Raw genomic sequence first — 24,664 nt, 5'->3', positions numbered from 1 at the left:
TCTTGGGTTCACAGCTGTGTAGGACTAATTAGGGCAAACCGTGGTGCTGAGATCTAGGCAGAACTGGCCAGCAGCTTGCCATGGGCAGCACCTTCTGGAGAACCTTTTCCTGCCTTTGGCCTGTATTTCCGGACTGCCCAAGGTTAGGCGTGGGGTCGTCCAGCCCCTGTGCTACAGCGAAACACTAAGGCAATTAAGCAAGGCCCAACCAGTCCATCCTAAAGGAGATCAGTCCTGGGTGTTCATTGGAAGGACTGATGCTGAAGCTGAAACTCCAATACTTTGGCCACCTGATGTGAAGAACTGACTCATTGGAAAAGACCCTGATGCTGGGAAAGATTGAGGGCAGGAGGAGAAGGGGACAACAGAGGATGAAATGGTTGGATGGCATCACCGACTCAATGGACATGGGTTTGGGTGGACTCTGGGAGTTGGTGATGGACAGGGAGGCCTGGCGTGCTGCCATCCATGGGGGCAGTGTCTGACATGACTGAGAGACTGAACTGAACTGAACTGAGTTTCAGGTGTACAGCAAAGTGATTGAGTTATACATATACACATATCTCTGGTGGCTCAGATGGTAAAGAATGTGCCTGCAATGTGGGAGACCTCGGTTTGATTCCTGGGTCAGGAAGATCCCCTGGAGAAGGGAAGGGCTTACTCACTCCAGTATTCTTGCCTGGAGAATTCCATGGACACAGGAGCCTAGTGGGCTACAGTCCATGGGGTCGCAAAGAGTCGGACACGACTGAGTGAATGAACTGAACTGAAACTCTTACTCCAGGGACCGCTGCTGCCTCCGCGCGCACTCCCGGCGTCCCCTCCCACGGGTGGCCCTGGGGCCCCAAGGCTGCTGCCCGCTCTCCTGTCTCTTCTCCCCGGATCTTTGGCTGGAGCTTCGCCCTTTTTGGTAGCTCAGCTGGTGAAGAATCCGCCTGCAATGCACGAGACCCCGGTTCGATTGCTGGGTCAGAAGAGCCGTTGGAGAAGGGATAGGCTACCCACTCCAGTATTCTTGGGTTTCCCTGGTGGCTTAGCTGGTAAAGAATCCTTGGGAGTCCTGGGTTCGATCCCTGGGAGGGGAAGATCCCCTGGGGAAGGGAACGGCTGCCCACTCCAGTATTCTGGCCTGGAGAATCCCATGGACAGGGGAGCCTGGAGGGGTCCATGGGGGTCACAAAGAGTCGGACAGGACTGAGTGACTAACACTAACTAACTCGTCCTCTAAACGGAGTCTTCCAGTCGCGGCAGACCCTCCAGGCACAAGCGACAGCCCAGGTCTTGCCATCATCCTGCACCTCTGCTGGTACCGGGGAACTCGCGGACTGGGGACGGTGACATCGATTGTTTTAAATAAAGTTTTCGCCATCAAAAAGGGGCGGGGTGGCCGGGGGTTGGCCAATGCACGGAGGGGCTGAAACAGGAAGACGCCGGGGCCCGAGGGTGATTGGTTACCTCAGAAGCCTGTCTGGCTGGTACCACAGTTATCGAGGTGGGGGGGTTTGGGGAATACGGGAGGGTGGCGTCTTGTTATTGAGAACTTTCAGAAGACACATATAACTATATTTTGCTTCTGAGGCTTTCTGCGTCTATACGGGAGGGGCGGAAAGCGGGACGCAGGAAAAGGGGACCTACTTGCCCGACCATTCCCCCATTTCTGACTCCCGAGCAGTACGCCCACCCTCCCCGGGCAGTCGCCGGCGGAGCCCGACGGCCCTGCGCGCGCGCGCTCTCGTGTGTTCTCGCGTGGCGCGGCGCTCTGCTCCCGCAGCCAATCAGGCCGCGAGGTCGCCGCGGTCGCCGGGGTGAGCGCGCACGCCCTAGGGAGGCATGGGGGTGGGGGCCGCACGGTGAATGGGAGCGCGCGCGGGGGCGGGCGCGGCGGCGTGAGCCGCATGAATGAGAGAAACGCGCCCCGCGCGAGACGCAACGCGCGCGCCCGGCGCCAGGAGCCAATGGGAGCGCGGAGAGGGCGGGCGACCCGGCCCTGAGGGCAACGGCCGCGCGCCGGCTGGAAGGCGAGCGTCGCCGGGCGGGGGCGGAGCGTGCGGGGGCCGCGCGCTGCCTCTCAGAGGCCGGACGGCACTGCCGGGAGGCGGCGGCGGCGGCGGCGGCGACGCGGAGCTGGCCGCGGGTGAGTGCCGGGGCCGCTGGCCCCTGCGGAAGCGGAAGTGCGGGGTCCGGGGGTGGGAGGGGAGCATGACCTCTAGGGAAGGGGGACCGAGGAGGGGAGGCGGTGGGAGTCCCCGCTCCGTGTCCGGGCCGGGTCCTCCGGCCGCGGCCGGACCCTCGGGCCCCGGAGAAGAGCGACCGGCAGAGGCCGGGGCTTCCCTCAGGGCCGGGTCGTGAGGGGACCCGGGCCCCTGCGGCCGCCGACCCGGTCCTCTCCGTGTGGGCCGACCCTGCCCCGGACGGCGACCCTCGGCGCCCCGGCCCCGGGGTGGGGACTGGGCTCCGCTTTCTCCCTGCGGCTCGAGTCCCTCTGCCCGCTCTACCGACCCTTGTTTTGGCCCAAGCCTCATCCTGTTACCTGTCCCCTCGCATCCGCCCGCTTCCATCCCTACCCCCACCAGCATGGAGCTCCCTGCTCCCAGTACTTTGTACTTTTCACAAGTGGGAGCTCCACTGCGCTGGCCATTATTTTGCCTATAGGAATTCTTTGGGGCAGGAAGGTTGAAAGTGTTTACCGACCTGGCCAAATGGAGACGTCGAAATGAGAAGTAAAAGTTCTGGAAGGATGTTTGGGATCAGATATACGTTATCCTCTAGACAGCGTCTCTGCCTTGGCGTTTTCGCTTCTTGGGTATTGCCATCTTGTCCAGGTTGACCTTATATTCGCCTCCCCTATTATTTTTTAATCCCAGGATCCCTTTGTACAATATTAAATCTCTTCAGAGTAGTATCACCTAGTCGTTAAAACCCACCTAATACTTACAAGATTAGTATTGCCATGTACCTTGCTACCTCGGTTTATAAAGATCACACCCATATTAAACCCCTTTTTGGCTGTTCAGCAGGTATCTTGCCGTGTGGATTATTCCACACGTACTGATAACTTTGTATTCGGATTTGCAGTATTATACTGTTACACGACTTTATCTTAACAAACAGGACTTGTGCCCTCAGTCTTGCTGTCCTGTCCATTCACCCCTTTAAGGAGGTACTTGTGTTAAAGCTTCCCTAAAGCCTTGAAACAGCACAGTATACGTGGTCGCCTTCCGTAGAGTCCTCTGCCTGGCGGTGTCACACACGTGCCTGTCCACCTTGGTCATACTAGTGTGGGTCCAGACTGCTGGTTCTGCTGAACCACACTCACGCTGCAGTCTCATCTCGATTACTCACAGAACATCCTTCTGCTCTGACCTGGTGTGTCTTTAGTAGACCCAGTGCCTCCTTAGGTTTTGTCTTGTCACTTCTAATATATATCCTCTAAATATCTTAGGCTGATCACTTTTGTTTCCCAGTACTGTCCTCCCCAAATGGCCTGGCCTTTTATGACTCTGAATTACTTTGGCAATATTAGCCCACATGACTTTTTTCCTGTCAGAAAAATATAATCTGAAATAACATATGGTATCTAAATGATATCCTACCCTAGATAAAATATAAGCAGTGCAATTTTCCAACTTCTCCATTCTTTGAGGCTTTGAGGGAAAAGTTTAATAGTACTGTCTGCAAACTAAGAATTTGCTCCTCGCTGTTAACAAAGTTACTGAGGCCTAAATTCAGAAAGTTTGGCTTTGATTCCTGTAGGAATCAATCTATTCTAATAATGCTGTGTGGCCCTCTAAAACAACATTTTATGTGTGTGAGTGAGAAAGCGCGCGAGCGCATCTTGAAGGAAGATTTGTCTCCCATGCCATAGAAAGGAGGAAGTGATCGATTCCAGGGTACATTCATATTTCACTATTCAAAACTTCTGATATTTTCATCTCTGTCTTTGGTATTAGGGAGATACCATACCTCTTGGATGGGAAAAAAAAAAACAAAACCTTAAGTAAAATGTTTGGTCTGCAGATTCCAAGTTGTCTTCAGCGGACAGGTGGTGTAGTAGATGAGAAAGGTAGGAAAGGTTTGCTTTGGCAGAGGGGGCCTGTGAACTGTGAGTTCTGAACCTGACTACTTAGTAGACGGCTTCAGGCATTCTCTAACCTTCAGTTTTATGGAGTGGGATAAGGAACTGTGTCATCAGATAATGTGAGTTAAGTGCTTTGACATCACTAGATGAAAAGCATCCCATACAATGCAAAGTGTTATTTTGCTACTACCATCAACAGAAATAATTGCTATTCTTAATCATATCAGGGAAGGTGGGGTCCCTTGACTTCCTATTAGGCCAGTATAGGAGCAGAAAACTGTTGACTTGGGAAGAGAAAGACCAGCCCCTCTGGTTGCCTCAGTTTCTCCTAGAGGGCATCTCACCTTTCAGTGCAGGGACATTTCTCATCCAGGTCCTTTCGTGAGTTATTTCAGAAGACCAGAAATTCAGCTTTTGCCTCTCTTAAGGTTGTGACTAAAATCATAGAAGGATAAGAGCGAGAGAGACATAGAAAGGAAATGAGCCTGACTGTCCTAATTTTGTCCTACTTTTTTCATTGTAGCAATAAATATTCTCTTTGTTCAAAGGGAAGTCTCTTTTCTAGGACCGCCCTTCTCTGCTGTGCTGTTGTTTGTTTTCAGATTTTGATATTCTTGGTATTTGTTACTGCCATTGGTGTCAGGTGGGACGGGTCCTCTCTGTGCCGAGAGCTAGTTCTCTGATGCTCTTAGGCCAGGTGAAGCCATGGTTTTCTTTTTTCAAAATGAAGAGCACTTGGAAGAGGGAAGAATTCGAGCCCACTGTCCTCCCAGTTCAGAGTCCTTCCCATATACACATAGTGAAGTAGAAAATCATCTTCTTTCAGAGGGCACATTTTAATAGGATACTTTATGGGGTTTTAGCCTCAGTGTTCCTAAGAAATGCCGTGAAAAAATTTCTCTGATCAAGGTATTTGTTTTTCTCCAGGTGAGGCACCATAACCTTATTGAACTTTGTATCCAGAAAGCCCAAGATTAAAGAAGATCAGAGACACTGACTGACCTGGAAACAGGGACCTCTTGGGAATTTTGCTTTCATCCACAGTGACCTTCCAAACGTATCATCAAGTGGAATTGATTTTCTTCATTTTATTTTGCTTATTGGGAAGAACATGGCTTCGGGAATTTTGTGTTTCCCTTCAGTTTTGCATGAACTCTGCAGGAAACGGAGCCCTTGAAGGGTTTGGGAGTAACGAGAAGAGACTGAAGACAGACAAGCTTGCGCTCGTGCATACCCTCGGCTCTGTTTTCCCTCCCCCCTTCAAAGAAAAGGATTTACAACTCAACCTTGTAACAGCTGCTGCCTAGCTTTAGCCATCAAGAGAAAGTAAATAAAATTAAACCACGACTGCCACTGCCAGACGTCCAGCCCTGAAGTCAAGGTGTGGGAGTGGTGGCGTGGAGAAAACCGCCTGAGGGACACGGACTGCAGTGACGACCATTCTCTTTAAAGCCAGAAGGGGCCCCAGGTCCCTTCTTGGATTGAAATAGAAACACAGGGCACCTGTCTCGGGGGCCGCTCACCCTCCGGTGGGAGTGAGGTGGTCGTGGTGTCTCCTCGGAAGACTTTTCCTCGCGAGAGGTGTTCCGTGCTCCCCCGCCTCCTGCCCTCCTTCCCTGCGGAGGACCTGCCTCCCTCCATGCGCTGTTCCCCGACCTGCCCAGCCGCCCGTGCTCTCTACCTGCGGCCATTTGCATGTGTGCGGTCTCCTGTGGGTCTCCGGGTTTTAAGCTGTACCGCTTGTGTTTCTTAATCGCTCCTTCTGCCTTGTTCTGGGGAGGTGGTTCTTCATCATCTGGAGTCACCTTTCCCCCTCCCATGTGCTTTCCTTCCTTGGAGATCTCTTGACCTTTGGTTTTATTTGGGAGGGGGAAGGGTGGTGGTTCCAAGCTTTCTGTGTCCCTGGTTTCCTCGGTCCTCCGCTCTCCGTGGCCTCCCCTTGTCCCGTGTTCTGGTCCGTTCTACCGCTGTGTGGGCCTGTGCTATGCGGCAGGGCAGATCTCCCAGCAGAGCTCCAACATGCCCGCAGAGTCTGCAAAGAGGTTCAAACCCAGCAAGTATGTTCCCGTCTCAGCAGCTGCCATCTTCTTAGTGGGAGCCACAACCCTCTTCTTTGCCTTTACGTGAGTTTCCTCCCAGCAGTGGTGTGGGGTGGGGAGGGAGGGGGTATGTTTCCTCTTGAGTTGGGCTCCTTACTTGCAACGCCGAGTGACTGGGAGTGTTTGAGGTCTAACACAGGTAAAGGGAAACCCAGAGGTGTGGTGAGAAGCGTTAAGGCTCTCCGCTCGGTCCTCTGCCTTCCCCGCCTCCCTTCCTCTGGAGTCACAGATGTCTTCCTCTTTTCCTACCCATTTTCATCATTAGACGATTCTGAACTAGAAAGGAGGTGGGAGGGAATCACCAGAGAGCATGAAGCAGCCTCAGCAGTCAGTTCTGTGAGAGAACTGGACTCGGCGGAAGGTTGGTCAAGTAGTCGTGGCTTTTCCCCAGGTTCACTGAAGCTCAGGTTTGCGATTGTGGGGACTCAGAGTCCTGGATAATCTCAGACTTGATTTAGAAGGTCTGCCGTTGAGACGGTTTGGGCCTTCAGTGTTGCTCAGATGGTTTCCGTTGTGGTGTGGGTGTGGTTTTAACTGTGCTGTGTGACGTGCAAGATGGTTCCCTGGCCAGGGATCGAACCCAGGCCCCACGGTGCGGGCACTGAATCCTCGGCCCTCGGCCCCCGGGGAAGCCCTGGTTTTCTTAGGGTCGAAGCTGGAGAAGTGAAGGCCACTGGGAAAGAGCAGGTCAAGAAGAGAGTCCTAGAAGGCTTCCTTTACCTCGGCTCCTGCTGAAGGGGATGGCAGGCATTTCTCCCATTCCATGGTCCTTTTAGGAAAAGCAGTTGGCGTTGAAAGACTTCCCACTTAGGATATTCAGCCTTTGTTCATCTGCTTGTTACTGGAGGGGATCTGAGTGATTTGTCTTCATTGTTTTCCCTGTTACTTCAGCTGTCGACTACCTGGTAAGCATATTTGCTGTTACCTGTTTATAATTTAACATACACCAGGCTTCTGAGCCTTAAACTGTTGAGTCATTGAGTTAGTGTTCTAGTTGTAGCTCTTGAAACAATCAGAGCATGCTAGGTTTTCTGGGGCGTTGACTCTGCCGTGATTCAGGCTCAGACCTAATTGTGGGGTGCTGGTTAGAGCCAGTGTGAGGTGGCTGGCAAGAAGAAGATGAATTGGAGTGATCGGGAATAAAAGCAGTTTGGACTCATTGAAGGATGACTGAAGCGGGCAGTTAGTGTTATGGGGAGAAAGTCGAACAGAAATTAAGTCTGTGATAGGAGGGAAGGAACCACCTCCCTCCAAATAGAGCTTCTGATGCCAAAAGGAATTCTCAAAACTGGGTTGTTTGGCCAAAAGAGTAATAATGCAGAAGTAAAGTAAATGCAGTGTTTTTCTGTTTGGTTTTTAAACAAGGGAAGGATAAACCTGTTATCTAAGGTATGACCATCATCCCACCTCCCACCTCACCCTTGGCAGAGCAGACAGGTCACAGATTGTTTGGGCCTGGCCCTTGGGCCTGAGCACACCTGTGGAGTCCCTCGGGTCAGCCCCGCCTTCCACAAAGGAGGGCAGAGCCTTCGTGTCGGGCTTGTTTGGTTTCTGCTGTCACAGCCACTGCGAGGAGTCGGCGTTTTTACCGAGGGTGGTTACCGAGATCTCGGTGTCTTTGCCGCGGCTGTGGTGCCACTAGGGGGGCAGGTTCAAGACTAACCCTAACCCTCCACCCACCTGATGGGGGGGAGTCATTTCCTTTAAGAGGCAAAGCCTTTGGGAAGCGAAGAGATTGGGGACTGGCTCTGTGGTTTCTCTTTCAACCCATCCATTCCTGAGTTGGGGCAAGCAGAATCTTCAGTCTTAATTTGCTCCTCTGGAGCCACTGAAGTGTTTGGCTGGTTCTACCAGTTTTGCCACAAAGAGTTGTCCTGACATAGGCATTTTCTCAACTGATAGTTGAAACTGTTTAACCTACTTTCCTGTTGCCTGGTGCCAGAAAAGTCAGGGGCCCTTCTTACTCCCTGTGCTCTCAGCTCCAGGAGAAAGGGTTTTGGAGGACAGGCTTGACTCTTCCTTGCATTGTTGCCTCTAACCCGAAGTGAGAAGCACGTTAAGACTTCACTCGAGTTCCGCCGGCAGTCTCCTCGGGACACGGGTCTGGCTGGCCTTTGCGCTCCGGGTTCGCCCCTGCCTGCTCCATGGGGACGTGATGGACACCCTGTTTGTCTCACGCCCTGGTGCTCGTGGCCTCTGCAGTGCTCTTCTCCTCCTCTGCATCTGACCGTCGCAGCGCCTGTGCAAGCAGGTGCCTGGCTCGAGGTAGCACTCTTCTCCCAAACTGCCCCGTCCCTTCTGAGGTTCAGTGCTCCGTTTAAAACCATATACAGCCTAAAAAAGACTGCTTTCAGATAGGCTGGAGGAAGGCTCTTCTGGAACCAGCTCCTGCTGAGCCTCGAGTCGGCCCCTGCCGCCACCCCACTCCCCCACCAGGCTGCCGCTGGCTGTTGTCACATCAGGGCAGGCCCCAGGTGAGAGCTCCTCTGGGGCCTACAGGCCTGGGAGGAGGATGAGCCCTCTCGATTGGCAGGTATAGTTCGTGGGGAACTAGGCACAGTTCACCCTCTGTGTTTCTTTGTCAAGCAGGGAAAGCGTTGAGCAGAAATTAGCAGTTGGGTGTGGTCAGCAAGACGTGATGTTCTGCTCCAGAGGAGCTCGCCTGGAACTGCTGAGGTCTCCCCCGTGACCTCTCATTTACAGCTTTTGTCCAGCACTGAAACCAAGCAGGAGCTATCGGGGACCCTGTGGTTCTTTACTCTTTCCACTGTTTGGGAAGTCAGGGGCCTGCTAAAGGAACCTCCTGGTCCCGGTTAGGTAATAGACCCTGCATTTAAGGTCACCGGCCTGGACCCCACCTGGCTTTGCTGAGTCTTCTTTTGTGATGGGCAGCGGGCAATTCCAGGGGAGAGGAATAAGCCCTGTTTGGGGAAGCTGGTTCCGGTAAAGTTGGTTAGCTGTTGCGGGCCTCTGTCTTCTCTGTATAATGAGGAAGTTGACCTAGAGAGTTTATTTAAGCAATATGCCCCCCCCCCCCACCTTTTTTTTTCCCCCCACTGAGCTCTTCTGTGGAACCCAGTATATAAAGTATAAGGGTAGGACTGCTCTGGTTCAAGAGAGGCTGGCGCCTAGAGCCCCAGACCCTGGGTATCTCCTCTTTGCTTTCCTGGGGACCCTGAGACCTCCTTAGGGCTCCTAGCAATACCATTAGAAATAAGTCCCTGAATCACATCCTCCAAAGCCTCCTTGAGCTGTGGTGGAATGTCAGCCAGCGTCTGAGGTGTCTGTTTCTAAAACCAGTGGGGCGGGCATGGGGGTAAAGTCTGGGCTGCGAGTCATCCTCTGCAGGAAGGGAAGTCAGGGTTGTCCAGAAACCCGTGCTAGTCCTATCAAGGCCCTAGCCGTGGAGGAGCTTCCGCCTTTCCCGTCTCTGCATCTCGCCCCTCCAGCATCGCACCCGCTGAGCTGGGCAACCTCGGTGACTCCCTCTGGGTTTCTTTCTCATGACTGCAGAGGTGCTGGCACCTGATTTGAGTGTGGGAGCAGCCTCGTGATGTAGGGCGTTAATTGAGCAGTGGTGGTTCTTTTCCTTCCCACATTGTTTTCTCATCCAGGAATACATGCCCAAATCCTGCATCTTGTACTCGGCTGCTTGACAGTCTGGAGAAGACAGGACAAATCCAGTGTTTGCTGAGAAATTTACCCACCTAGAAGGGAAGGGATTGTTTTCCGTGGAATCTTGAGGATCCCCCGGGGCAAGAAGTGGGATGTTCTTTCTAGGCTTGCCTCATCACCAAGGAACACTCCGCATACGCTTGGAGTAGGTGCTAGGCATGGCATGAATGCATAGACCTGTGCTTAGGAGCAAATACCTCTGTTGTGTTCTTGAATCTGATACCCAGACCGAGGAAGTGCAGTTAGGGAGGGAGGTGGGGCTGGAATGATAATTGATGATGATGGAGATGGTTAATAATGTGTTTTTGTTTGCTGCTTCTATCTTGTGAATCCTCATACTAAGCCAGCTAGTTTAAAAGGAATTGTAAGCTCTTCTCAGACCCTGTCTCTTTCATTCTCATATCTGTATGATGTAGCTGACGTAAGAAGCTTGCAGAGTTTCCTGTAAATTACCTAAGGCTACAATAGCAAAGCATTGATGAAGACAGGATTGAAACCCAAAGCTTCTTGACTCCTACTTTAGTGTTTTCACCAGGAATTTAATTTTATATATATATATATATATATATATATGTTAGGAAGAGTTAGGGCTGGGGAACAGATTTTCAGTACTATGAGTATTGAAACCCATTCTCCCAATTTTGGAGAAGGCAATGGCAACCCACTCCAATGTTCTTGCCTGGAGAATCCCAGGGACAGGGGAGCCTGGTGGGCTGCCGTCTGTGGGGTCGCACAGAGTCAGACACGGCTGAAGTGACTTAGCAGCAGCAGCAGCTCCAGTTTTATTTGGTTGGAAATAGGAGTGCTGGAGCGGCGGGCACAAGAACCTGTTCTCCCTGGGGTGGTGTAGGTCTGGGAGTCTCACCCGTGACTCAGCCAGCCTTCTGAGTGACGCCACTCCCTGCGCTCGGAGCTCTGTGATTACCGCCTTCGGCGGAGGACAAGCCCCAACAGCTCCTCAGCTCAGGTCTCACCTCCTCCCATCAAAGGCAGCAGATTGAGACAGGCCACTTAAGGGGGTCACCTAGGAATCTGGCAAAGTACTGTAGCCACGGCAAGCCCCTCCTGGAGCCAGGCAGGATGTGGGGTGTGGCAGGAGCAGGCCCTGCTCGCAAGGCCTCTCCTTGGTGGGAGGTACCTGACTTGGAGTGCTCAGGTTGGAAGCAGTAGTCTTTGATTTGAATCTAGGAGCAAGGCTTGCCCATGCCGTGGAGTTATTTGCATCCTTTCTAGATATTTGCCACAGTGGGGATCAGCTTTATTTTGGAACTTTTATTTTTTATTTTGGAACAGAGATGGGAACTTGATTCTAGGGTCATACACTTCAGCTGGGAGGGGTTCATTATCCAGGGGCTGGTGGTTGGCAGGATGTCCTAGGAATGGAGCGATTTGCTTTGTTTGGAAATGCAGAAACTGAGGAAAGAATGGGCTCAGAAAGACTGACCTCTGTCGGGCTGGCGTGTCCGTGTCCACCGTAGTTTCGCTCAGAGGCGGAAGGACCCTCACTGTTTCCGAAGCTCCAGAGGCCACAGTAGCCAGTTCTAGGAAGAAGACTTTTAAATCACAGAGGCCTCAGTGTTCTAAGGATTAAATTCCTTTTTCCCTTCTAATTATCTTCCCAGGCTGTAGGAGTCAAGTGAGTCACCCTTTCTCCTCTTCCCTGGGCGAAAATTGAAGTGACAGCTAAGGAGCAGGGAGGGGCTCTGACCTGGTGACTGGTTTCCAGTTTCTCTCCCTCCCGAGGAGCCTAGGAGGTCGTGCTTTGGGTGGGGCTGTGTGAAGACTCTGCCTTCTTGCTTGTGTTCCACCCCAAACCCTGCCAAGGTGTGGGGTCAACTCTTTTGAATCAGCCCCCAGAGGAAGAGGCTCCCTAGGAGACTTTGGCGGAATAAAACTAGAGCCATTACTGCAGGTCTGTTTTTCCTTGAAATCACTGCCCTCGCTCTAGCTTCATGGTTTTGTCTCCCAAGTAGGTACTGGCCCATCAAGTGAGGCAGAGTTAACTGATAGTTACTACCTAAGACACCCTGGCACATCGTGAATGTTTGCTTCAGTCTTTTTTAATGATTGGCTAAATGGAGTTTGAGTAAATGGGTGGTGGTGGAGGCTTGGGAGGGGCTCTGTGACAGTAAATGGAGTTTGAGTTAGTGGTGGTGGTGGAGGCTTGCGAGGGGCTCTGTGACCGCCAGCGTGGCCTCTTATCGTTAGCTTGCTGTCGAGTTGTGTAGTTGCTCAGTCGCATCCGAGTCTTTTGCAGCCTCGTGGGCTGTAGCCCGCCAGGCCCCTCTGTCCACAGGATTCCCCAGGCAGGCATCCTGGAGTGGTTTGCCATGTCGTCCTCCAGGGGATGTTGCCAGCCAGGGATGGAACCCACGTCTCTTGCGTCTGCGGCAGACTCTGTATTGCCGAGCCACCAGGGAAGCCCCGTTGTTAGTTTATTCCTCACCGAGGAGCTCCGTTCGTTTGAACATCCTGAATCACCACTCAGGGCTGTGCTTGTTGTTCGGATGGAGACAGATCTGCTCTCAGCAGAATCCAGGCCTGCCGTCGATTAAGTCTCCGGAGTCATTTGCTGTCTTGTCCTGCTGGTGCCTCTTCCTTTCCTTCAGCGAATTCTTCCTCTCCTTCCGGCTGCTCTGGGTGAAGGGGGACAGGGACAGATGCTGGCCTAATTCTGGAGATTAAGTTCCCAGCCACAGAGCAGATTAGGGTGTTCAGCCACTGTCTTGTAGTGGGAAGTTCTTCTGAGCTGAGCCGGAAGAGAGGGTGTTTGATACCAGGGACCCCGCAGGCAGCTCACCAGCTGTTCTCCTGACACTTGCAGGAACCACCCTCGGGGAAAGGGTGAGCGGGCTGCATTCCTGAGGCTTCTGTCCTGACAGAAGCTGAGGGCCCAGCTCACTCTTGGTGTCAAAGAGAAGTTCCCTAAAGCCTTCTCGTGGTTTGAACTTGGAATACTCGATGCATGTGGCCCGTTTCTTTTCCTTGCAGGATTTAGGGCCACTTTGGTCTGATACCTTCTCTCTCTCTCTCTTTTCTCCTCCACTCTTCTGCTTCATTTGTTGATCTCAGGGTCTTGGTATCCTTCCTTATCTATGAGTGGTTTCCTTTTGTTTACCCTGAGAACTAGCCTCTAGTTGAATAAAATTCTCCAAAGTATCTGATACATATTTGTATCTATAATGGATCTGAAGAAACTTTAAGCAGTGGCGAGTGATTTGGAGCCAGAGAGGCAGGTGGTGGTCCCTGCTCTGGGCCAGCGTGTGGGTCAGTGGGGCATGGCTGGGGTCCAGGGGCCTCGGGGTGTCCCAGAGCAGGACTGCAGCTGGTGTCGGTTACATTCTTAGTCCCTGCTCCTGGGCCTGGTTAAGAGGAGGTCAGGACAGAGGCCATGACACGTGGGCGATCCACAGGTTAGGAATGAATTTGAAGAACACAGACTTCAGTGCAAGGGCATACGAGTCTTGTACCTTGATCTAAAATGAGCATTTCCCTGGGAAACTAGACCCACTTGTTGGGGAGGGTGAAGATAATTTGAGACAGCGAAGGTGAGCCACATGAGATGTGTATATAGGTGTGGGGCGCACACACCTATGTTTTTTTATACAGCCGCTGTCCTGAGTGTCGAGGCAGCCCCTCATTCTGTTTATTGTCTGCGCAGCTGTCCAGGGCTGAGCCTGTCCGTGTCGCCTGCAGTGCCCGTCTACAATGCGGTGGTGTTTCTCTTTGTGCTGGCCAATTTCAGCATGGCCACCTTCATGGACCCAGGGGTCTTCCCTCGAGGTAAGAGCTCCCTCTTCTCTCTCGGAACTGCCTTTGAGAAAAATGAGTTTTGGCGTACACGATTGGTCTGGGGCCTTCAGGGTCTTGCATTTTGGGATACTCCTGTAGTTTAATGGTGAAAAGCACATCAAGGTTTTATAACTTCTAGGCCTGTGATCCACTTTGGGTCAACTCTGGTTTTCAGTTACTCATTCAGCAGAAATTTATTTCAGGCGTATGGGTTGGGCATTATTGCTAGCTTTGATAATATCTAAGATAAATCAGAGAGTAACATATCTAAATCAGAGAGTATAAATATCTAAATCAGAGAGTAACACTGTGATACAACCTGTAACGGAAGCATGAACAAGGTTCTGTGGGACCTTGGAAAGGGTGCACTTACCCTGCCCAGGTAAACTGGGGAAATGCTGCTGGAGGTGGGGAGAGAAGATCTTACCACGTGGAGGATGGGAGGGAAGGGCACTTAGGCAGAGGAAGCAGCGTATGACTGAACTGTGACCGGGAAACACAGAATGTGGTGGGTGGAAGACAGTGCAGGGTCAGGCCAGGGGGCAGAGGTGAACCAGAGCCAAGGCTGGAAGACTGTGTGTTACACAGATGGCAGTTCTTGCTTTGGACAGCAAGAGGCCTCGAATAGGAGGAGTCATGGGATCAGATTTCCTTTCACAAAAGTAATTCTTGTAAGAACAAATAGATACCTTTTGGGAGGCTACTGCAATAATGCAAACCAGATGAACTTGAATTCAAAGCTGGATTTACAGATTTAGACCCAGGAGAATTTTTCACGACTGATCACTTATTAGGTGAGAGTGAGAGGGTAAAGGAATTGTCTAGGGTGGTTCCACCGTTCCTAACTTGAAAGATAGGTTGGATGCTGGTTTTTATGAACTAAGATTCAAGTTACAGGAACGTTGAGCAGTTTTGGAGGGAAGACAGAGCATCTTAGACACGTTGAGATACTTAATGGATCGTTCTGGCTTCCCTCATAGCTCAGTTGGTAAAGAATCCACCTGCAATGCAGGAGACCCCAGTTCAATTGCTGGGTCGGGAAGATCCCCTGGAGAAGGGACAGGCTACCCGCTCCAGTATTCTGGCCTGGAGAATTCCATGGACTGTATATATAGTCCATGGCATTGCAAAGAGTGGGACACGACTGAGCGGCCTGCACTCCACTCCAGTGGACCGTCAGGTGCGCTTTACCTGGTGGCATCTGAGGCGTGAGGCTCGTGGCAGAGTCCTCAGCCGCGCAGATCTGCCAGCAGCGGGAGTGAGGCTGTCTAGAGAAAGTAGAATGAGGTTAGGAAGGAGCATGTGTCAGCCTGACCAGCCTCGATTAATAATGAGCAGAGGAGGAGAAGGAGCCATTGAGGAGAGCTGGGCAAGAAGAGAAGGCAGGAGGAGAAATGCACAAAGTGGGAGCCAGGGGAGCTCACGACACAGCTGACGGTTGGTGTTACCAGAAGTAAAGTTGAGCAGTGTGGGAACTCCAAGTTGCCCGTTGTTTTAGTAACTAAGAAATTGGTGATCTTACTAAGAATTGCTTGAGACACCCCTGTTGTTCAGTAGTTAAGACTCTGTGTGTCCGCTGCAGGGGGCACGGGGTTGGTCCCTGGTTGGGAAACCAAGATTGCAGAGCTTCATGGCATGGCCAAAAAGATACAGCACACACACAGGAATCTTTACTTTTTGGTCCTGCTGTGCAGCTTGGGGGATCTTAGTTCCATGACCAGGGATTGAACCCAAGCCCCTGAACCACCAGGGAATTCCCAACAAGAATAGTTTTAATCGTGTGTTTATGCATGTGGGAGAAAGACAGTGAAGTTACCGAAACTGCAGTGGTTCGGAAGCCAGGGAATGCGACATGAGGGAGCAGCGTCCGAGAGGATTAAGGTTATTCTTTCAGGAAGTAGAGCAGAGAAGGCAGAAGGTGGAGTGTCTTCGGTGAGAGGGAAGGGTCTCGTTTGTTTTGTGATACAGAAGACATTAGCATGCTGGTAGCATGAGGAGGTGGAGAAGGAAATGGCAACCCACTCCAGTGTCCTTGCCTGGAGAATCCCAGGGATGGGGGAGCCTGGTGGGCTGCCGTCTATGGGGTCGCACAGAGTCGGACACGACTGAAGCGACTTAGCAGCAGCAGCAGCAGTATGAGGAGGTGGAGCCAGAGAAGAGAGAGAGACTGAAGTTGAGGGAAGTGGGTAATTGAAGAGTGACCGGGAGGAAGAGCGTTCCCCCTCTCCTGGCGGAAGGGTGCTGCTCACAGAGCTGGACTGTTTCTAGAACAGGAGGCGAGAGTGAGGCCCAGCATGGCTGGAATGAGGTAGAAGGAGAAGTGGCTGCTGGCGGTTTTTGCTGATGGCATCTGACTTTCTCTCACACTTGCGGTTGCCTCATGAGAGAGGCTGGGGTTGGGCAGCAGCTGCAGCGCGGGGAGGCGTGTCTGAGACTCACCGCTCACAAAGCCCGTGTCGCCGTGCTCTGCGGCGTCTGTGTCAAGGGCGAGCGTAACAGGAGGTGCTTTGAGATCCTAACACCAAGGAAGGCTGCTGTACCAAGTGTTTAATGGTCCTTTATCAAATATTTACTGATGATTATGGTCATTTGCAATTTTTTTTTTTAAGGTCCTTGCTTTCAAATAGCTCTGTCTAGAAGGGAAGATAGGGAAGACATTTACATAGATACATACACTGGTGACTTTTAAGAGTAATCAAAAAACTGTAGAACTGTAAGAAGAGAAAGAGCTCACTTCTGATAGACGACGGTGTGGAAGAATCAGTTATTTCAAAATAAGTAGCGTCTGAATTTTTTCCTTTAAAAAAGTAGAACCTTCATAATGTAGAAAGTATAAAATAGATGGTGAAAGTCGCTCCGTCGTGTCTGACTCCACGGAACTCTCCAGGCCAGAACACTGGAGTGGGGAGCCTTTCCCTTCTCCAGGGGATCCTCCTGACCCAGGGATCGAACCCAGGTCTCCCTCATTGCAGGTGGATTCTTTACCAGCTGAGTCACAAGGGAAGCCCATCAAATAGATAAATGTCACCTGTAATTTCACAGCCCAGGGGTAACTACTATCACATTGTCGTATATTTTCCTTCAGTCAACATTTTGAAGACTTACACATGTAACGTTGATACATCCATACACCTGCAGCACACACATGCGTATCTACTTTTGTTTTCAAAATGGGATCCTTTAGTTTGTACAGTGATTTACCTTGTCCTTTTTCACTTAGTTACATTGTTAGCGTTTCCCTTAGTCAGTAAATTTGAAAACTTTAATAATTACTACACCATCACTTATTTAATTTTTCCTTCCCACAGGTATTTTTTTTTAAATTAATAATTTAATGAAAATTGCCTACTGTAGATGAAGGCAAATAATGTTTCAGTTTTGAAGTGGGGTGGTGAGTTTTTTATTGTAACAGTTGATTCACAGTGTTGTATTGCTTTCTGCTGTATAAGTTTCTGATAGCTGAGAATTGAAAGCGCATTCAGGGAAAGAGAGTGTCTGGAACCAAGAACAGTACTGACATGTATGGGGAATCAGGGGAAGGCCTTTGACAAGGGGCTGTGCATGGAGAGAAGGCTCATGCTAGTTCGTTCCTCCCCCGTTTGGATTGCTGTAGTTCAGTCGTGTACTTGTAAATATTGAGCTGTTACGCAGACTCATTATATATGTACTTTGATATGTAAGTCATCTATTTCTTTTGAAATATATTCATAATATGTAAACCAAGAATCCCAGCCTATCCATAACGGAGCCGCCTGAGTCATCCTCTTAACCGCTTTCCCCAGTGTAGAGTAAATTACTTCCTCCTTTCTGCGGTGTTGTATGTAGAGCTGAGCTCGCGGCGTCAAGCTGCCGGCCCCTGGCCTCCCTCTCGTTAGGCTGCATTCCTTGAAGGCGGTGTCACCGCGTCCCCAGGCCTAGCACAGTTGCGGCACAGCCGTGTGTTCAGGAACGTTTCCTCTCTACAGCTGAAGAGGATGAAGACAAAGAAGACGACTTCCGGGCGCCCCTTTACAAAACCGTGGAGATCAAGGGCATCCAGGTGCGCATGAAATGGTGTGCCACCTGCCGCTTCTACCGGCCTCCCCGCTGTTCCCACTGCAGCGTCTGCGACAACTGCGTGGAGGTGAGCGCCGGCGGGACGCCCAGGCCATCAGCGGCCTGCCCGCGGAATCGGGGCGGGTCCTGTGGGCTCTGGCCCAGGGCGGCTCCTGGGGCTGTTCTCGCTCTGCCAGAGTGCTGGCAGCCACATACGTGCGAGAGGCGGCCTGTGCGCGGCCTGTTGCGGGCGGGACCCCGGTGGGCAGGCACAGGCTCTCCCACCCCCGGTCAGAGCCTGGCCTTCGTCCCTGGCCCAGCTTCTCGGTTCTTTGTCCTGGCTGCGTGTTCGCGCTGTCTCCCGCGCTGTCTCCCACGCCGTCGTGCTGCTGCGCTCACCTTCTACAGTAGGTAACTGATGAGAACCCACCATCCAGCGCAGGGAGCTCAGCGCCCTGTGGCGACCTCAGCGGGCAGGGGTCCACGGCTACACACGGCTGACGCGCTTTGCCGTACAGCAGGAGCTGACACAGCACGGTAGAGCGGCTATACTCAGATAAAAATTTAAAAAGAAATGTGCAATTTTCAAATTAAAAACACACAAAACAAATTATACAATTATATTTCTCTTTCTGTCTTTCTGCACTCCTTGTCTTTTATTTTTAACCCTTTTCCCAGTCCATTTTTACTTGGCTATAAGCAGTTGCCTACTAGATTTTTTTTCTGAGCCTCTTTTTTTTTTTTTTTTTAAAGAAAAATCTTAATGGATTTGCAAGCCTCTGACATTTGTGCCTGTCAGAGTTCCTTGGTCACATAGGATAAACTGTGAGAGATGGCCTTGGCCTTTGATCAGCCTCTGGAGGGTCTTTTGTTACAGATTGATGTGTTAAGTCATTTCAGTTGTTCCAATTCTGTGCAGCCCTTTGGACTGTAGCCTCCCAGGCTCCTCTGTCCATGGGATGCTCCAGGCAAGAACGCTGGAGTGGGTTGCCATTTCATTCTCCAGGGGACTTTCCCGACCCCGGAATGGAATGTATGTCTCCTATGCCTGCTGCCTTGGCCGGCGGGTCCTTTACTATTCTCTCCCACCTGGGAAGTCCTACAGAGCGATAGACAAACTGCAGGGGCCTGTTTTTATATTTTGCAACTAAATGGTAAATGTGACCACACATCGCTCAGAGCAGCGTTTAGTTCTGTCTGCCGTGGCCCCAGCCTGCCTTGCCGCCCACAGGAGTTCGACCACCACTGCCCCTGGGTGAACAACTGCATCGGCCGCCGGAACTACCGTTACTTCTTCCTCTTCCTGCTCTCCCTGACGGCCCACATCACGGGCGTGTTTGGCTTCGGCCTCCTCTACGTCCTCTACCACATGGAGGAGCTCTCCGGGGTCCGCACGGCCGTCACGTATCCTTTGAGGCCTATGGGTTGCCGGACTGCTGGGGGCGGGGGGTGGCGGCGGCGGGGGTCCTAGGGATGGCGGCCACAGAAGGGCCCGAGGCGGGCCAGACCATGGGACTCTGCTCTCCTTGACCGCTGGCTTCAGGATGGCCGTGATGTGTGTAGCCGGCTTGTTCTTCATCCCGGTCGCTGGCCTCACGGGGTTCCACGTGGTGCTGGTGGCCAGGGGACGCACCACCAATGAACAGGTAGGAGGAGCCGTGATGGGAGAGCAGGCTGTGTCTCGGCCTAGGGATGGGAGACCGTGATGGGAAAGCAGGCTGTGTCTCGGCCCAGGGATGGGAGACCGTGATGGGAAAGCAGGCTGTGTCTCGGCCTAGGGATGGGAGACCGTGATGGGAAAGCAGGCTGTGTCTCGGCCTAGGGATGGGAGACCGTGATGGGAAAGCAGGCTGTGTCTCGGCCCAGGGATGGGAGACCGTGATGGGAAAGCAGGCTGTGTCTCGGCCCAGGGATGGGAGACCGTGATGGGAAAGCAGGCTGTGTCTCGGCCCAGGGATTGGCGTATACTTTTTGTGATGAGGTGTCCACATTCCTCATGAAGCATGGGAACAGGCCATGTCTTAGTTAATAAGCATTTACAGAATGTGTCCTTGGTACTGGACGCTTTGGGCTCTGAGCCAGTAGAAACGGTAAAGACCTGGGCCAGCCCTCAGGAAGCTTGTAGTTACTTCCCTGCACGTGGTAGTAGCTAATGGTACTCGCTTACTCGTACGTAGAGATCCCCACTTTCCATAAAGAAACTGATGTTTAGGGTCAGGTAGCTACTGTGAGGTGGACCTAGAAATTGAACTGATGGCCCTGACTAGACTTCCCATTCGCAGTCACCACAGAGACGCGCTTCTTCATGGTAGGATTGTACGTTGCTCATTCTTATGTCTCCCAGTAGTGGGTGCACAGTAAGTTGTCGCCGATGGTGTGTTGGCTTCTGGAGGTCACGGTGCCCTTGTCTGACTGACCTGGTCTTTTCTCCTCTGTCCAGGTCACGGGTAAGTTCCGGGGAGGCGTGAACCCCTTCACCAATGGCTGCTGTAACAACGTCAGCCGTGTTCTCTGCAGCTCGCCAGCGCCCAGGTACACTTGCCCCGTGCTCCAGTGCTCACCCTCAGTCACACACGTCCGTCGTCTTTGGGTTGGCTCTGGCGTGGGGGGCTGCCTTTTAGGGCGGGTTCTCCTAGAACGGGAAGTGCTGAAGTGCCGACCTTCAGACCCTGTGAGTCTGGTGCATTCTTTAGATGGTGCTCCCGTTGGAGAGGCGAGAATGAGACGTACTCCAGCGTGCCTCGCGCTGGTTGTGTCAGCCCAGAGGCCTGGTCTTGCTGTCGGTCTTGTACTTCATAGAATCGGAGAAATCAGTTTAATTCTGGTCTTTACCCTGGCCTGCTAGGACTGTTTCTTGTATCTGTAAAAGTGCTTTCCACAGGGTAAGCAGCCAGTAGATATTTTTAAATGACTGAATAAAAGCCCTCTCGCTCTTAACACTCAGGTATTTGGGGAGACCAAAGAAAGAGAAGACAATTGTCATCAGACCGCCCTTCCTTCGGCCCGAAGTGTCAGATGGTCAGATAACCGTGAAGATCATGGACAATGGCATCCAGGGGGAGCTGAGGAGGACTAAGGTAGGGGAGCAGGGGGTAACACTGGGCACCTTGGGGAGCCGCCACCACGGCAGAGGTAGAAGCTTGCTGTGTTTAAATTTCTCTAACCATATTTACCACTTTCTGGTTTGTCTTGGAGTTACTTAAATACGTAACTCCTTTTCCCATTGCATTTTAAGTTCATTAACAGAAATTGAGTCCATTCCTTCGCAAGCCTTTCTAGGACTTAACATAGAGCTTACAGATGGTGGGAGCTCAACAAGTAGTTGGTGGAAATAATGACAGAATGAAACCCTTGTTGAGGAAAACCTCTCTCTCCAGCACCGTCCCCAGAGTGACTGGTTTCTCCTTTCCTAGTTGAGAAGCACATGACGATGCCCCCTGCCCCCCTTCCCCCCGTTTTGTACTTCGAGTCGCCCTGACGCTCCCTTCTGCCTCATTTCTCCAGTCTAAAGGCAGCCTGGAGGTAACAGAAAGCCAGTCAGCAGATGCGGAACCGCCCCCACCTCCTAAGCCGGACCTGAGCCGTTACACGGGGCTACGAACACACCTCAGTTTGGCCACTAATGAGGGTGAGTGTAGCCGCAGGAGTGAGATCACTCCAGAGATGGCACGGGCAAGGGCTGGGGGAGGCCGCTGCGCTGTGACTGAGAAAACCCAGCAAGCGGTGCTTGAACCACTTCTGCAGACAGCGGGAGAGGGGTCCCATGGAGCTTGGGCCGTGGTGGGGCTGCCGCGTGCGTGTGCCGCCAGGGTGCACGCCCAGCTCTCTGTGCACTCACTCACTCTGGTTCTGGGCTGGCTGAGTCTGCAGTCTTGGTTTCAGCACACTCGTGTATGTCCCTGGGCCTCTTTTCCTGCAGAGAGCAGCCTCTTGGGCAAGGACGGCCCCCCCACACCCACCATGTACAAGTACCGGCCGGGCTACAGCAGCAGCAGCGCGTCGGCCGCCATGCCTCACTCATCCAGCGCCAAGGTACCGCGTGCCCGCGAGGAAGTAGGGCTGGGATGTAGGCCGCCGGTTCTGGGAAAACGGGGACGGGCGAGGGGGAGGAAGCACCGAAAGGGAGAGAAGAGAAGCAAAGCGTATTGCTCCTTGTCAGCGCTGGTGGTGCTGAGTCTCCTTGCTGAGTGTCCTTCACCCCAGAGGGGCCCCTGTGGCCCCATCCACGAGGCCCTGAGGACAGCCTCAGCTGAGCTCAAAGGCCAGCTCCGCCGCCGCAGACGCTCCTTAACCTGTCTGCGCCTTACTCCCTGCTGTTCCTAATCAGAGATGAGCCTTGGGGGTTAAACATGGGAACGCAGGTGAACTCGAAGCATGTTGCTGGTGCGTGATACACACTGATTTTGACGACTCCTTGGGCTCGGGGGCCTTGCGTCTGGCGGGAAGGGCGGCTAGAGCCAGCTCTGCTTTCTCCCTCAGCTGAGTCGCGGGGACAGCCTGAAGGAGCCGCCCTCCATCGCAGAGAGCAGCCGCCAGCCCAGCTACCGCTCGGAGCCAAGCCTGGAGCCCGAGAGCTTCCGATCGCCCACCTTGGGCAAGGGCTTCCCCTTTGACCCGCTGTCCAGTGGCTCGCGCTCCTCCAGCCTCAAGTCTGCCCAGGGCACGGGCTTCGAGCTGGGCCCACTGCAGTCCATCCGCTCCGAGGGCACAACCTCCACCTCCTACAAGAGCCTGGCCAACCAGACGCGAAACGGGAGCCTGTCTTACGACAGCCTGCTCACGCCCTCCGACAGCCCCGATTTCGAGTCTGTGCAGGCGGGCCCGGAGCCAGAGCCACCTCTAGGCTACACATCTCCCTTCCTGTCGGCCCGGCTGGCCCAGCAGCGGGAGGCCGAGCGGCACCCCCGCCTGGCGCCCGGTGGCCCGGCGCCCCGTGAGCCCTCGCCCGTCCGCTACGACAACCTGTCGCGCCACATCGTGGCCTCCCTGCAGGAACGCGAGAAGCTGCTGCGCCAGTCACCGCCGCCCGGCCGCGAGGAGGAGCCGGGCCTGGGGGACTCCGGCGTCCAGTGCACGCCCGGCTCGGGCCACGCGCCGCGCACCAGCTCCTCCTCTGACGACTCCAAGCGCTCACCCCTGGGCAAGACGCCGCTGGCACGCCCAGTGGCCCCCCGGTTCAGCAAGCCAGATGGGCTGAGGGGCCGGGGACTCGCCTCCCCTGAACCAGGCCTGCCCGCCCCCTACCTGGGCCGCTCCGTGTCTTACAGCAGCCAGAAGGCCCCCCCTGGTGTCCCGGAGACGGAGGAAGTGGCCCTGCAGCCATTACTGACGCCCAAGTAAGTGTCCGCGGCCTGGCTCCAGTACGCTGCCTGCAGGCAGCCTCGGGGTTCCCGAAGCGCACAGACCCGGCTCGGCCTGCCTGGGGAGAGCCCTGCCTTTCCCGTTCCTCTTGTCTTCTCCCTGGGCCTTGCCTCTCGAAAGGCTGAGGAGAGGACGTTTCCCTTAAGTTTCGTCTCCCTAAAAAGCAGTTTGTTTGCCGGAGAGGAAGTGAGCAGTGTGGCTGCTCCTGGGGAGGAGGAATAATTAGGGGAGAGCTTGTCAACGGGGCAATAAAATCAAAGGGGGTGTTTGGGTCAGCGAGGCATATATAGAGAGAGAGGCATATATAGAGAGCATGGCATTTTCTCTCAACCTGTTTCAAAGTGCATCCCTTTGCTGTGTCGTGTTCTACGCTGACCCCGCTCTCCTTTCCTTCTCAGAGATGAAGTACAGCTCAAGACCGCCTACAGCAAATCCAACGGACAGCCCAAGAGCATAGGCTCAGCCACCCCCGGCCCCGGCCAGCCGCCTCTCAGCAGCCCCACGAGGGGAGGCGTCAAGAAGGTGTCGGGGGTGGGGGGCACCACCTACGAGATCTCGGTGTGAGCCCGGCCCCCGCCTCTGCACCTGCACCAAAGGGCCCCTCCCCGGCACGGACATGTGTGAACCGCCGATTCCGAGAGGAAGAGGGGCGTTTCATAAGATGCGGGGGGCTGGGGGGGGTCGGAGCGTGGGGGCCCCGAGACTGGGGTGGCGACCCCCCTTCACCTTTCTAGACCCCCCCTCCCCCACCCCCTGGACCAGACTCAGTGGACATTTGTGCAATTGCTCGCCCTGGAGGGAACCAGATCATTTTTAAACCAGAAATAATTTTTTTTATTATTGTTACGGATTCTATTTTTTTCCTCTTCTGCGTTACCAGGTGTGTGTGTACATATATATATATATATATATTATAAATATCAAAGAAATTATATATCTATCCTGGGATGGGCAGATGAGGGAGGGAGGTGTGTGTGGGGCCCCTTACTCTTCCTGTTCCTCAGACCAGCTGGAAGAGGGGAGACGTCCTGAGGTCTTCCTCTTCCCCACGGCTCCCGCTCTTGGTCCCAGCTCCCGTCCAAGGACACAGCACCCCGTGCTGGTGCTCAGGAGAGACACCCAGGGAGAGGAGAGGCAGGGCAGGGTCTGTCAGAGGAGGAGGGCGCCTCAGCCCTTTGGTGGTCGTGGGGTGGTCAGAAGGGCTTGGCGGAGCTCCAGCAACAATACTGGGGTAGCCCCCCCTTCTTGGGGGAGAGGGAGCAGAGTGGGCTGCTTTAGCGGGCCCCTCAAAGCCCTCCTCCCCCGTTCACGTTAACGTTATTTTTAAACCCAAGGCCGGGAAAGAAGAATCCAAAAAGCAATATTTCTCATCACATGCCAAAAACGGGATGGAGAGAAGGAGCGGCAGGCCTAGGCCCCTCCAGCTGTCCCTTGGGGGTCCCCCCTGCCCACCTCAGTATGGTGCTGGGTAGAGGGGACACCTGGGTTCTCACCTTCAAAAATAGGGGCGACCCCAGCCTCTAGACAGAGGCCCTTTTATTTTTTATTCTGATTAGCCATTTTAAACCAACAAGGAATAAAAAGAAATCCTGATCTAACCAGCCCCACCGACTTGCTTTGTTTT

The 24,664-nt window shown here is 53.2% G+C and overlaps 1 protein-coding gene across 1 annotated transcript; it reads left to right on the top strand.

The window, feature by feature from the left end:
- The first annotated feature begins 1,904 nt into the window (after nt 1-1,904).
- Nucleotides 1,905-24,643, top strand: ZDHHC5 (zinc finger DHHC-type palmitoyltransferase 5). Its single transcript, XM_025266020.3, has 12 exons — nt 1,905-2,134; nt 5,006-6,201; nt 13,514-13,635; nt 17,610-17,767; nt 18,911-19,083; nt 19,223-19,325; nt 20,120-20,211; nt 20,624-20,756; nt 21,184-21,307; nt 21,599-21,711; nt 22,159-23,015; nt 23,439-24,643. Exons 2-12 carry the CDS (start codon nt 6,098-6,100, stop codon nt 23,602-23,604), a joined length of 2,145 nt encoding a protein of 714 aa, XP_025121805.1. The 5' UTR covers nt 1,905-2,134; nt 5,006-6,097; the 3' UTR covers nt 23,605-24,643.
- Nucleotides 24,644-24,664: the final 21 nt, after the last annotated feature.

Source organism: Bubalus bubalis, chromosome 16, assembly GCF_019923935.1.
Source record: "Bubalus bubalis isolate 160015118507 breed Murrah chromosome 16, NDDB_SH_1, whole genome shotgun sequence".
Lineage (NCBI taxonomy): Eukaryota > Metazoa > Chordata > Mammalia > Artiodactyla > Bovidae > Bubalus > Bubalus bubalis.
The sequence above is the reverse complement of the archived record's forward strand: the minus strand, read 5'-3'. Positions and strand labels throughout refer to the sequence as shown.

Bases quoted from the DNA above. Each gene is read 5' to 3' on its own strand.
- ZDHHC5 (XM_025266020.3), top strand. From the start codon at position 6,098: ATGCCCGCAGAGTCTGCAAAGAGGTTCAAACCCAGCAAGTATGTTCCC. The intron at 17,768-18,910 runs GTGAGCGCCGGC...TGCCGCCCACAG, and splicing joins TCTGCGACAACTGCGTGGAG to GAGTTCGACCACCACTGCCC. The intron at 20,757-21,183 runs GTAGGGGAGCAG...TCATTTCTCCAG, and splicing joins GGGAGCTGAGGAGGACTAAG to TCTAAAGGCAGCCTGGAGGT.